This window comes from Hydractinia symbiolongicarpus, chromosome 3 (genome assembly GCF_029227915.1).
Source record: "Hydractinia symbiolongicarpus strain clone_291-10 chromosome 3, HSymV2.1, whole genome shotgun sequence".
In the NCBI taxonomy this organism is placed as follows: Eukaryota; Metazoa; Cnidaria; class Hydrozoa; order Anthoathecata; family Hydractiniidae; genus Hydractinia; species Hydractinia symbiolongicarpus.
Window position 1 is genome coordinate 10,751,742 of NC_079877.1, and position 13,749 is coordinate 10,765,490.

General features: G+C 31.9%; 3 protein-coding genes across 8 annotated transcripts in view; all 3 read right to left on the bottom strand.

Moving 5' to 3' along the window:
• Positions 1–709: 709 nt before the first annotated feature.
• On the bottom strand, positions 710–6,298 carry LOC130635668 (transmembrane protein 164-like). 3 transcript variants are annotated; one of them, XM_057445080.1, is made up of 9 exons: positions 6,174–6,298; positions 5,736–5,851; positions 4,288–4,325; positions 2,692–3,094; positions 2,528–2,577; positions 2,256–2,322; positions 1,813–1,894; positions 1,326–1,426; positions 710–1,075 (listed from the first exon to the last, which is right to left on the bottom strand). In XM_057445080.1, the coding sequence occupies exons 3-9, from the start codon at positions 4,311–4,313 to the stop codon at positions 833–835; spliced, it is 972 nt and encodes a 323-aa protein (XP_057301063.1). In that variant the 5' UTR covers positions 4,314–4,325; positions 5,736–5,851; positions 6,174–6,298; the 3' UTR covers positions 710–832. The 3 variants fall into 3 exon arrangements, with proteins under 3 accessions (XP_057301063.1, XP_057301064.1, XP_057301065.1); XM_057445081.1 differs by lacking the exon at positions 6,174–6,298 and adding an exon at positions 5,940–6,078; XM_057445082.1 differs by lacking the exon at positions 4,288–4,325 and having other exon boundaries at positions 711–1,075.
• Positions 6,299–6,444: 146 nt separating this feature from the next.
• LOC130635664 (glutamate-rich protein 6-like) overlaps positions 6,445–13,749 on the bottom strand; it is a 30,261-nt gene continuing 22,956 nt past the window's right edge. For all 4 annotated transcript variants that reach the window (XM_057445076.1, XM_057445074.1, XM_057445075.1 and 1 more), the window contains 7 exons: positions 13,434–13,516; positions 10,276–10,348; positions 9,984–10,081; positions 9,578–9,737; positions 8,870–8,938; positions 8,117–8,196; positions 6,445–7,753 (listed from right to left, as the gene is read on the bottom strand). In XM_057445076.1, the coding sequence (XP_057301059.1) occupies positions 7,588–7,753; positions 8,117–8,196; positions 8,870–8,938; positions 9,578–9,737; positions 9,984–10,081; positions 10,276–10,348; positions 13,434–13,516 (729 nt within the window). In that variant the 3' untranslated portion in view covers positions 6,445–7,587. The remainder of the gene's footprint in view (positions 7,754–8,116; positions 8,197–8,869; positions 8,939–9,577; positions 9,738–9,983; positions 10,082–10,275; positions 10,349–13,433; positions 13,517–13,749) is intronic.
• On the bottom strand, positions 10,360–13,427 carry LOC130635667 (melanocyte-stimulating hormone receptor-like). The gene has a single exon (XM_057445079.1). The coding sequence runs from the start codon at positions 13,240–13,242 to the stop codon at positions 12,175–12,177; it is 1,068 nt and encodes a 355-aa protein (XP_057301062.1). The 5' UTR covers positions 13,243–13,427; the 3' UTR covers positions 10,360–12,174.

Here is a 13,749-nt window from a genome sequence, read left to right on the forward strand (position 1 = left end):
AATAAAGTGTTCAAACTAATGCTTGCAGAATTTGGTCAGAAGTGTAACAACTTATTGGTTTAGTTTCTTTGGGAGCCGAATATTTTTACAGAAAACGTAGCTATTTGGATTTCCAAATTTGAGAAAAATTGCCGTTTTTGAGAAAGACTCTACTGGAGACGATTGAGAATTCTAAAAGAGGATTTCTTACAAGAGTTTATCAAAGCCGTTTTGAGGACACCTTTGTCCCCAAGGTTGTTTGTCTTTTTGATATGAGAGAAGGTGATCTCTCATATCAAGAAGGCAAGAACCCTGAGGATGAGGGTGGTTTTGTAGTAACAAAGGAATAATTTTGGAAATTGTTTTATCGATTGAAGACCACGATGGGACAGAAAGCCCCCCTAGGGTTATCTATTAACTACATACGCAGGTCTATGACAGGCCATCTAAAATGTGATCAGGTGTGATCATAGGAAAGGGAGGTATTACGCACCACGTAGATACGCGTTTTCCTCAACTTTTATCAGTCTAGAATAATACGCGAGAACGAGTATAAGAGTAAAAAATTGTCAGTTCTCAATAACTGGTGTAAGGACAAACGTTTTAGTTTTAAAAGTAAAAGGATTTAAAAGAATAAACAGGAGCGATTTATTGATTCAAACGATTTCGTCTGAATTCCCACAACGCTGGCTGAGATAGTGCGTGGTTTAGATGGGCTTTGAAAAAGTCGTTAATAAAAAAAGACGAGAAAAAATTTTTTAACTGACAGCATCTTCATGTAACACACACGAATTTATAATAAAATATACATCTTAAACTGGTTACTTAACTTACTAAAAATCATACATAGAAATCATTTGTTTTTATTCTCATCCAAAAATGTCTCCACATAAAATTTGGTTTCTTTTTCCGGTTTATCTTTCGGTTTGCGAATATCTTTTAGCTTTAAGCCAGCATATACTAAGAACGTATATACTTTACCGAATAACAAAATAAGAAGTTGTTGATGAACCATAGCAAACCATCGATAGTTAGGTCCATAAAAAGGATCAGAGATAGCTGGACATAGCATGTTATTTAAGTTGACCAAAGTAAGCTAAAAGAAAGCATCAAATCTAGGATAGTCATAAGAAAAAATCCACAGAAATTTGCTCGTTGTATATACTATCCGCATCCTTATTCGGCTGTTTACATGCAGGGTTTCAAAAGCTGCGATGCAACCATTTTGCGTAAAACAACGGCTATTACTACACATAAGGCTACCCATACCCATACCAAGCGAGATTACCCGCGGGGATAATTCATGAAATATGCCTTTACTGCTATGTAGGTTTGGTTTCACTTACCATGCCGATGGATTGCAGCACGTAATACATATAAAATCCAAATAAAGGGATAGTCAGTAAGACCCAGCTATAATCTTTTAACGGCTCACATCTATAGGCACCTAGGCGTAAAACAACAACAATAAATTAATTATTCTTTTCACTGGGTAAAAGCAATAAACAACTTTTTCAGGAAACAGAGTTTTCTACAAGTACGAAAAAAAATTCTAAATGCTAATTGATACTGGTATTTAATTTCGCAGATCGAAATTTAAAGGATTGATTTCGCAGGAGATTTTTTTGCAATCATCTGCGAAAATCACATCATTTGCATTATTTATCGCGACAGAGCAAATATAAAATTTTTCGCGAATGGCATATGTAAGTCTGTTTCGCGGATGCTGAATCTCACGAATTTCGCATAAAAACGTCAATTCTGCAAAAATAAGCGCCATCAGAGCAGAGTATGATACTCAACCAGAATCACAAAAGTTTAGAATGCACTCACCACCAGTGTGTATCAAGTAAGGTGGAACGACAAACGTGATTAAAAAATGTTGCAGCCAATATATCATTTGCTCGCCAGGTTTCTGTAATATAAGAAAGCAACGAGTGTAAACCAAGACGTTATAAAGGCCGCAGACGTGAATCAAAAGCTTCAAATATAGCGGGCGTAAATCAAACCGTACAAAGTAGAGCGGGCGTGAATCAAAAGCTTCAAATATAGCGGGCGAATCAAACCGTACAAAGTAGAGCGGGCGTGAATCAAAAGCTTCAAATATAGCGGGCGTAAATCAAACTGTACAAAGTAGAGCGGGCGTGAATCAAAAGCTTCAAATATAGCGGGCGTAAATCAAGCCGTACAAAATAGAGGGGGCGTGAATCACTCAAACACATGAATAATAAAATAATAAATAAAATAAAAGTCATGAAAACGAGGCTAGAACTCACCTCACGTGTATTAAGAATAGGAAAAACGAAAGCTAAGAAACATCCAAACAGCAGATGTATGTGGACTCTGAAAGAAAGAAGAACGATAACATATTTCACATATTTTACATGCTTTTCTATTTTCTAAACCAAACAAAGTCTTAGTAGAAACTGCTATATGATAGCGCACATTTTAACAGCTTTATTTTCAACATTAGCACGGACAATTAATAGAAGTATACAGATCAAGAAAACCAGAAAACATACACAAGTTTTCACGTGGTCACACTCACCTAAATATAGCAGTACATCTTCTACTAGGTTCAGCGCTAAGTAGATACAACTAAAAAAAAAAGTTTTGGTAAAATTATAACTAGGTGAACACATGCAAAAACGATCGTTTCGTCAAAAAAAAAGGTCTGTGCACGAGGTTGTTTACACGACGAAATACACTTACTTGAATAGCAGTGATCACGTGACAAGGATTCAACAAATATATCCAAGACTCTGAAGCTATTTTGTAACCAATTTCTATGCCCAAAATAACTGATAAAATTATTAGTAAAAATTTACGGAAGCCGACAATCCTTTGCGCTGTTTTCTTCTGGCACATACTCATGATTTCCCATTCTTTTGGTAATGATAAATTTCGTAAAACTCTCGGCGCGATAAACAGACCAGCGAGTAAAGTGAACACACAGGTATCCAAAAGTCTTTGTTTAAACGTCAAAAAATCGTAACAGTCCACACCACCGTTACCGGCCAGAGTGTGATCCACTCCGCGAATACTTGTCAATAAGAATTCCTGTATGGAGTGCCAGCCTGGTATGTTCATATTTGCGTTATCTTCCGTAAGAATCCTAAAGCAAAAAAAAATTATACGTTATTTTGCAATTTTTTTCCTAAATTAAGAAAACCAATATCTACATAAGTCTTTTTAAAAAATACAGTGCATATTTTTATGGCGAACAATCTTTAATTTTCAGTTTTCAAATGTCAATAAAAATTAGATTAATTGTGTATAACCAGCCATTTACTTGGAGTACTGGATAAAAACTGAGTTAGAAGTGTAATGCTATCTTTTTAATGTATAATGAACATTAAGTTAAAAAGTGGAATAATTTTTCTAAAAAAAAAGTTTCCTTCCAAAACATTACCACATCCAGCCTAGATGTTTTCTTACAAGAATTTGCATGGGATGCGGTTTTTTCCTTTTATGCAAAATACGGAAACAAACTGTAAGATTCTCTTAGAAAGTAAAAAAGCTCTTTAAGGAAAAACGCATGATAAATAGCCCGATAAAAAAAATTTCGACAGTTCGTTTTTTAAATGTTTTCTTCCGAGGTAAACATTGAGACAGGATAAACATTATTGAGCCTGTACATACAATGTCATTAATAATTATACACATAATGTATGTTATAATTGTCTCGCAACAAGAGTGAAACAAAAAAAATCGTATTGTCCTCCAAATTAGAAAACATAATCATTCCCGAAATTCTGTACGGGTAAGCAAGTAAAATTTGTTCCGCTTTGCAATTCAAAGTTCCTTTTGTATTGTAAATGGCTCCAATATTTATATAACTTTTCAAGAGAAAGAACATCGAGAATGCGAGTCACGCGAGAAATGTAAACAAAGTCAGAATCAAATCAAATGATCACAAGATAGTTTACTTTCACTGTAAATCAGTGCAGTATACATAGATATGTATATACATAGAAAAAGTAAGAAAGAAAAATAACAAGTAATATTGATAGAAACAAAGCGAAATAATCTGAAACGCACCTGCTCACAAGTTTAAAAGAAAAAAGAGAAAGAAAATATACTAACACAGCATTGATGTTATTTCCAACTTTGCTTCTTCATTTCATTCAAGAAATATTTATTTAAATTTTCCATAATAAGTAGTTTGTTTTTAGTTTTTATAAAAAACAGAATAACTTTGAAATTTCTGATGTTTTAATAAAACTATATAGCTATATATATATGAAACTATATAAATTTAAAAAACTCAAAAATTTGATCTTAAAAAAAATAATAGCTATTCCTTACCTTTTCACAATATTTTCTTCTATCATAAAGTCAGATATCTTTAAAAAAAATATGATTTTTTTTTGTTTACAAAAATAAACTTATAACAACTTTCTGCAGCACAGCTTATACTTTTTATTTTCGTGTTTAGATCAAAACAACTTTTTCGTTATAAAGCGTACACACTCCTCCGCAGATACTTTACACTTACACTTACACTTTACACTCCATAATAAAGCAATGGAGAGTAGTTTAAAAGAAAGTGTTTGATTTAATTATGATGAAAGAACCAGACTTACTAATGAGCCACAGCATATAGAAAAAGAAAAAGCAGATTCGAAAGCTATTCTCTCAATACACAAAGCTGTCGTAATTTCTCGCAATTTATTTAACGCGAGAATAACGATCGACTATTTAAATTTCAGCCAAGCGGAGTGGGGGTCAGGGTCAGTTTTTCATATGTTTTCTCTCCTTCAACATAAATGACAATCTGTTTACTTTATTTCACTGAACATTTATTCAGTTTATATCTAAAAAAAACCTCATTACATCATCAATTTAATCCTAAAGGCCGCTTTTAAGGCGTCTCGGCGCAGCTTCTAGAACTTTTTTCGTAAAATTTTAATTTATCTAAAATAGTCACTTTTTTGGTGTGTCATACATTGGGTCTTTCATTGGATAACCTTTTCCTCGTTCGTTAAACGATCTTTTTACAATCCGTAACACAAACAATTTTAATTGAAGTATTAGTCGACTTAAGAATCGTTTTAAGAATAAATTTAGCAAAAAATTATGATTCTTTCAAAAAAGTGTGAAGTCAGCAACTTTATTATTTCTTTCAAAATAGAGGGAATTTAAGTACATTTTTACATTCAATCTTGTTTATGTTCTAATAAACCAAACATGGAAAGAAATTTTGCATAGTCGGGGAGAATTCGACGAAGGGTCGCGCGTCCTACATATTTTCTGCATCGCTATTCCGTATATCGTTTCTCTTGCATGGCGTTAGCATGAAGTTATGAGATTTACTTAGACGGGATGACTGCTGATAAAGATGCGACTATAATGACGTTTTTAATGACAAAACCCCCGGTGGCTCACAGACGAGTATTATAACATAAACAAACTAACAAAAATACATCGTTTTTTGTTTAAAAATATTTAAATTTTAGCTGTGGACGGATGCGCTTTTTTTTAAACAAAATTCTTCTCAAAGATATTTTGATTTACAAAAGGCAAAATATACGGTTTACATATTTCGATGGTGATAATGAGTGAAATAGATGTTTTTAAAGATAACCTTTTCGAGAACATACATGTATCAATTAAAAACAGAATTTTTTTTGTAATTCAATAATCTATTCAATGATAATTCAGGAAAAGTGCGTTCTTTAACATATACTCAATTTTTGACAAAATTCATCCACAAAATTAGGTTCTTATAAAAAATAAATATTAAACGTCCTTACCGAAATCACCAAACGAAGTTGTTCACTTCAGAAAATACACGTATATCGCTTGTTGCAACTTTAACTAAACATACTTTTACATTCCATTGTTGGAGAACAGTTGTCGCTTAGCAACCCTGAAAAGAAACATTTCACAAACATGAAATCCAATAAAACCCTTCCTTAAAAACTGCCACAAGCCAATTAAAAGAAGCCTGTCGCTACCATATTGAATGCTTCACGCAATAATGGTATGAATTTCAGTTGTTGTCAATGAAAGTCTTCAGTCTCTAGTATCACTTGCGATTTTTGTGTGTCTTAAATATTTTTTTTGTAACACTAAAAAAAAATTCTTTCTTTTGCTTCTTATTCTTTAATCTTTAATTTTTTTATATTTTGAATCTATATGCAAAAAACTTTATACACGTCAGAAACAAAATTTCTGCAAATAAACTTTACCTTCAAGCCTCAAATACAAATTAGGCTTCCTAGCGCGTGTGACCACTTTCTTTCATTTCAATATTAAGTTGTATATAATATGCCTAAAGATAAACTTCCACTAAATATAATCTTGGAGTTAGCAAGGTTGACATTTAACCAGGCGGGGTATGTCGAGTAAAATAGTTGTAAGCATTTTGATTGGCTGGCAAAGCTTATTAGCAAGGTAAATTTTATCCACTTTGTACCAACCAATCAAAATTCGGCGTTGAAAATTTTGTCCAATAAAAGATCGGCTTTGCAGTTATATTTTTTGATTATTGTGATTGATGACGCAGAAAGTAATTGATGTTATTAAAAATGCATAAATTACAGAACAGCGACAAACCAAATTCTTAGAATGAACCAACATTTGCTGGAACAGAAATTTTCTTTGAAAAACGTCAAAATTGAACAGAAAATATTCTTCTGATGAATTTAAAAGAGATTTTAATAGACCTGGTTATGAATTCCAGTGCAACAGAACATATACATAAACTATCCCCAATAAGGAAAAAAACAAACAAACAAAAGATTAAAAAAAACACCTATCGATAAAGACAAGCAAATAGACACTTAGTTCCCAGTTCTTTAGTTTCAAGTCCCTCTAGTTTTCTGCCAAAGATTTAAATTTTAAGTTTTTTAACCATTCGCCATAAACTATTCATCTTCACTTCAAATTTTCATTTTAAAGCTCTTTAACCTCGAAATTGAATGATAATAAAAATAAAAATGCTCATGACCAGCGTGGTACAAGTTTATCTATATATTACAACCATATTTCAAACTCTTCTAAATGTTTCTCGTAAGTAAAAATATATTATTTCTTATAAAAAATAAATTAGCGTAAAAATACATTTTTAACTCCAGTGAACTAAACCTATACATAAAAGTATATACACATTAAAACTACATTTACACGAAATAAAAGTCTACACACACTACCCGACTTCTTTTCACGTTTGCATATTATGCACTGAGAAAAAAATTTTTTTTGCATGAATGGTTACAGCTTCAATAGCCAATGTTATTAAAAATGAATTTGAAATTTCGTTTACTTATTCATTGCGTAACTTTACTTAGCCGCAAAAACTGTGGTTTGTTTTTTATCGTCTAGACGAATATTACTGACTTACGTATTCGCTTTTATCGAAAAAACAAAACAAATAAAGGTGTTGATAAGGGCGAATCTCCACGGGACCATTTTTACGACGATCGTCATAAATACTCGAATTTGATTGGTCGCCATTTTTGTCATGATGAAAAGTTGAATTGGTTTTTACTTTTCGTCTCAAAAATCATCGCAAATATCGTCCAGTGGAGATTCGGCTTAAGGCAGGTCAGAGATATTTCCCATGAGAAATTAAAAATAATTTTTCACAAAAAAAATATTGGGTTAATTAACGATAATATTTGATTCTACATCCTTGGGGGATGCGTTGTCAATGGGTGGTAGAGACGACTTGCTGGTCGTTTTACCTAATATTCGTGTAGGACACATTCGATCGAAACGTGTCGATTTAGGTAAGCGCAACGCATTGTGAAGCTGTGTGAGTGTAGTGCTAAAATGAAAGATGAAGACACGTGCAAATGTTTATGCATTGTATACAACAAACGTTGAAAGTTTCAGTGCAAGTAAATAAAAAAAATTATTACAAATAAAGCAGTAACATTTTTCACTTTACATTACAGAAGCTATAAGCAGGTTACCGCACACTGATGTTTTAGAGGAGGGACTTCTACAGTTTAATAGGTGGTCTAAGAAATTATTGCATGAGCTCATTAACACCTAAATATAACGGGAGAGCCACACTATAATTGACAGTTTATAAATGTCTCAAAAGCTTTTCGAGTTGTAGAGTGAAACCACGTGTAAGGTAAATATACAAGTTAAGAAAAATTCAAAGAAAAAGTTAACTGCAAACCTGATAAGCTGTCTCTTACGATTTAAGTACAATTCAGATTCGTCTGCTTCAAATCGAGCATGTCCTTTAATCGTAAGTGCCTAATATATAGAACGATTCCTTTATACAATATTTGTGTCATAAGAACATTTCTGTTTCACGAGCCTTTGCCAGAAAATAAGAACAAAATAAGGGCAGCCTAACTAACTTCGTTGGTTTTAAAACTAAGAACAAACCTAGTTTAAATATTCTGATAAAATAAGAACAATTCAGGTTGTAAATTTTCTTAGAACTATCTCTAAGCTACCAAATGTTTTAGCTCGCGGCAGTTTTTTTTTCTCATTTATAATAATCGCAAAATGTTCGTAATGGCGGGAATGTTCATAATGGCGGGAATATTCATAATGGCGCGAATGTTCATAATGGCGCGAATGTTTATGAACGCAATGGTAGAGCTGCACCAGGAACAGAAACATCCATTATTCTGAAAATTTTGGAAAACTTTAAAAAACAAAAATTAAAAAAAGAACAACAAAGTGAGGCTGGTTTCTGAAGTTGTGTTCGTACTATTAAACAAAATAAGAACAACACAAAGTGAAAAAAGACTCGAAAAATAAGAACATTAGGTCCAATTTTAGTGCTTTTTATCAGAAAAGCGTGAATTTTGTTAGTCAAATCTAGCTAGGATGGAGCCCGGATGGAGTCTGGATGGAGCCTGGATGGAGCTCACAAGCAAGTGGTGCTGACACAAAAAGTACAACTCAAACCACTCACCGTCAAGTTAGCTCCAACGTTGAATCGAACAGTTCTTTTTGATGACGAGAAGATGAGAGCAATGTTTTGCTGAAAACAAAAATGACTAAATATTCCTACTATTCTTTAGTTAAAAAAATCCTTTTTCTCTTTTAATTCCGTCGGAGTGTTTTTTGTTCGGATAAAGCCTTGTTACTACCGTATAGGGTGGTTACTCAATTTACAAATTAAAATTTCAGGCTAATGAGACTTTTTTTAACCGCTGAAATGCAATGATTATGGTTTTCTTTAAAAAAATTCGGGTTGTAAATTCGATGAATAATAAATAATTAAATTATGTTATTTTCTGGTGTAGTACATTGCTTTTTTGTTTAAAGGTTCCAATCGTGATGATTAGGCAGGTTTTTATCAATTTTTCTTGATATTGGGAGAGGGTTAATAAATTTAAATAAGTAAAAAACTCAGAATCATGAGTTGTCCTTACACGGTCTATAATGGCGGGTAGAATACTAAATTACTTGTGTCATAAAAAGAGTATTACATGTCCTTATTTTGTAAATTTCGGTATGACGTTGGCAAAACATTTTAGGCTTTTTCAGGCTCCCTTTTTTGATTCTTGACTATTCCAGGTACCCAGGCTTACTGGCCTTATTTATAACACCACATACGTAACAGTTCATTGTCTCCTATATATTTTGAAAAACAATATAAAACAAAGAAAATATTAACCTGGTCGAGCACTCTTACTGAGAGATATTTATTCAGTGGAAAACACAAGGGTTGAAAAGGTGGTGCGTGGACATGACCTTTAACAAAATACCACTGCCACCTTTTTCTTTTGTTGCCTTTCTTGTCAAACTCTATACCACCATGTGCGTTCACAAATAACCTGGAAAAAACATATGGGCGGTTAAATGAATGAATATAAGCAGGTGAATGAATTAATGAATGAATGAATAAATGAATGAATGAATGAATGAATGAATGACTAACTAACGAACAAAAAAGTAAAGAATGAACAACTACAGGACTGAGTGCACAAAATGAAATGACTTTTGAAATCAAAATTATTTGGCATTAAAGAAACTGCAGTGAGTGCTATTTGAATAAAGGGCAATAAAGTTACGAAGCATACCTTAGTCGGTGATTTCTTTTATGATAACAAATGGCGTGTCCGTTTGGTTCAAATAAAGCAAGTATACCATCATCTTCCAAGTTGTCAAAATGCGTGTTCTAAATAAAAACGAAATTAGAACTGATAATGAACAAAAAAAACTTAAATTAGACAATTGCACAGCTAAACAGACCACAACTAGGCGGCCGTTAGCTTTTCACTTTGTGTGAAATTTTACAGCACTTTATAGGAGGTATAACAATTCTCTCGAAATTTGTGTGGGCGAAATGACACAAAATAAGAAAAAACTTACTGATTGGACAATATAAGTATACTTTCCTTTCTCTGTTGATGTGATCATAACTGCTACAGTACCATTTGGATAACTTTTGCCAAGTTAAGTGTAAAATATCAACAACAAAAATTTTTAGCATATAATAAGGATGTGTGATAGAATAGAGAATGCAGAGAATGATGTAGTAGTGCTGATTTTTAGATATAAAACAAGTAAATTCAGTTATCAAGAAAAGTACTGAGAACCAGAACACCATCAGTTTAGTGGAAATTTTGACAAAATCAAGAACAAACAAAGATTGAAGTCTGACCAACCAATCTCACAAAAAGCTGTCTAAGAAAAAGTTGTCTCGTGTTGGTGGCTTTTATTTCGCCCAAAAAAATATTTCTTACTGCATCTCTCTACTGCAAATGAAATGTGCATCTTGAAATACTACGTTTCAAAACTGAATTTCCCCTAAAACTAAACTACAACCAAGAATAAAAATCATCAAATATTACAATTTATAATTATTACATTTTTTTCTTATTTGAACTTTATAATTTCATTATGGTAAAAACTTCTTACTAGTTAACTGTTAAAACTTTTCACAGTTGGTTTAATAAGTTTATTTAGAGTTGCAGTGAAGGTGACATGACAGTTCTACAATGGAATGACAATTACATGGGTGGGTGTATCAATTCTAACAGGTGTGTGGAAACTTTAAGGCGGGTGACAGTAGCAAGGCGTGGTAGTGGTTTCTTTTCTTAGCAGCTTATTTATCTTTTCACCGCGTACCATAACCACAAGGAGATTCTGCATTTCAAAATGAAAGACTTAATGTAGCTATTGAATTGTTTAAAAAAAATAAAAAAGCAAGTCTATGCTTCTGATTCTAACAAGTTTGCTATTTCAAAAGAGTTGCATTGTTGTCTTATGTTACGCACTGCCAGTGGTGGATAATTAGTAGAATGAGTAGTGCTGATAAAATATAGCAGCTTTTTCTTTCCTTTATATAGTTCGTAATACAATATTTTTTAAAAAATAGATAATTAGATTTTAACAATATTAACATTACAATAATTGATGTGGAAAAAGAAACAGAGGGTAACAAAACTTAAACTAAACCTGAAAACCTGGAACAAGGAAGACATGTTCGGAGAGAAATTTTCTAAGTTTAGCAAATACACATAAGAAGTTAGGCACGACCTTAACCGTAACACTCAGAGTGTAAACAAAGAATTAACACCACAGGTAGCACCCATGAAAATAAATTGATGGTGGATTCCATTACTTTTCAAAACAAATTCCTTCATGTTTTTAGTTTCAATTTTTGAAAAAAAACTTACTAACTAAATAACCTTTACATGAATAAGAAACATAGCTGTAAGTAATAATTCAGAATGATTCTCAATTGTTTTTTTTTTCTTATTAAATTCGAAGCCCTCAGACTTTCTTGGTAATATTTCATATTTATTTTTTATATAAAGTTTAAATTATATATTTATGTTCATGAATAATTTCTCTTTATCTATTTTTTAGAATTAAACAAATTTTAACAAAAAAATTGCCACAAAAGAATCTTTCGTAGTACAAAAGCTACAGAAGCTACAAAAAAACTTTTTTAAGAAAGAAACGAAACCAAAAGTAGAATAGGAACGTAAAATTACATAACCTACAGTGAAGTGGTGTTAGAAGTATTCCTGACTGTTAAAAAAAATATTGAAAAGTAACTTTTATTAAGTAACTAGTTATGTTCACAGAACAGTGCATTTTCTTTGACATATAAAATATAGTTTATATAAAGGCTCAAATTATACCAATTTTTTCTTGTTTATTTAAGTTAAAGTTTGAAATTCAAAATTGTTATAAAAGACTTACTATACAAAAAGTAAAACAAAATTATAAATCAATCTTGTCAACTTAAAAAGAACTTTTTCACGAAACAATTTGAGTTTGTGGACTAACTTTTTTTGCACAAAACAGTTTAAAGAGAATGTTTGTAATTGCTTTTCTTAATTTTGTTCCTTGGTAGCAGTACGACAACGGATTAATCAATGCTTTAACGAAAATCAAAGTACATGATAATTGATGAAACATGTGTAACATATTGTCTTCTTGATATAACTTCAACGAAATGATACGAATCATATTAATAGTACCAAACGGTGCATAGCAAACTGTCAAAGACAACAACATAACGAATGTGAACTTGAAGAACTTTTTTTTCTTTTCAATATCAGTTTCATTTTGATGCATGGTACCTTTAGCAGAGGAAGATTGGGCAGTATTGTAAACTTTTAAAATCACGTGGTATATCTTATAGGTCAAATAATAACAGACGAATGTCATCATAGGAGAAACAATAGCAACGAACGTTGTTGTCAACTTTCTCACTGTCATTACAGTTGCAATGACATGTAAGACAATGTTAAGAAGCCACATGATTATGCATACTGTAACATAGTATCTTGGACTATCATGTATCTTTTCATGATAAAAATATGGTTCCAATAACACAAGATATAAATCAAACACAGTACAGCCTAAACTTAAAAATTGTATAATGCCAGTAAATGTCGAAACAAATCCTAAAGCAGTTGCTATATCACAAGAAATGTCTACTTCATACAAAGATGCTGTCATTACAAAGGACCATAATGGCGCCACAAGTAGTGACATTGCGATGTCACAGATAGTCGTGTTGCAGATGAACACATACTGCACTGTATGTAAACTACGTGTTTTATAAATTGCAACCAGTGTTAAGACGTTTAAAAATAGCGACAAAATAGCTGATGATACGGCGATAATGATATACACAGTTGTTATATAAATGCAAGAATGACATAACGGTACTCGTAAAAACAATGTACAATTTATCACTTGGGCTTTTTCCCCAGTCATTTTTTTAAATAACAGTTTTTTACAGTTTGTTGTGTTGTTATATTTTGTTTGTGTAAAAAAAAAACAGGAATAAACAAAGGTTCTTATTGAAATCAACATTTCACCTGTCCTTCCATTATTAAATAAATTAATTTATGAATGGATAATGTTGCAGCTGTATATTACAATTGCAAATATTGTATAAAGTTAAAAACCCTTATCTTTATATAGGTGTTATCTGTGGTTTTCATGGATAAAATCTTTTTAGTTTATTCTAACAATAATAGAAAAAAAAATAGCAAAAAGGATACTAGCAACACCCTGTGCCATCTGGAAAAATAGTAAGAAACCTTTTGCCATTTTCGTAGAATCTTTGGTTTAAAATTTCAGATTTCTAAAAACACGATAATTAACATTAAATCAGGAGTATAATACATATATTAAAGGCCCTATAAAAAGCAGACAAATATTGCTAAAGGCTATTGTGTCTTGTTTCAGGAGTGTGAGGGAGAAGGGGGGAGGGGGGTTGATAATCGTACTATGCCCATTCTGCTTGCTGCAAGATTGTTGTTTTTATTGTTCCTATTCTTATTATTAATATTATTATTATTAAAAAGAAGAAGAAAA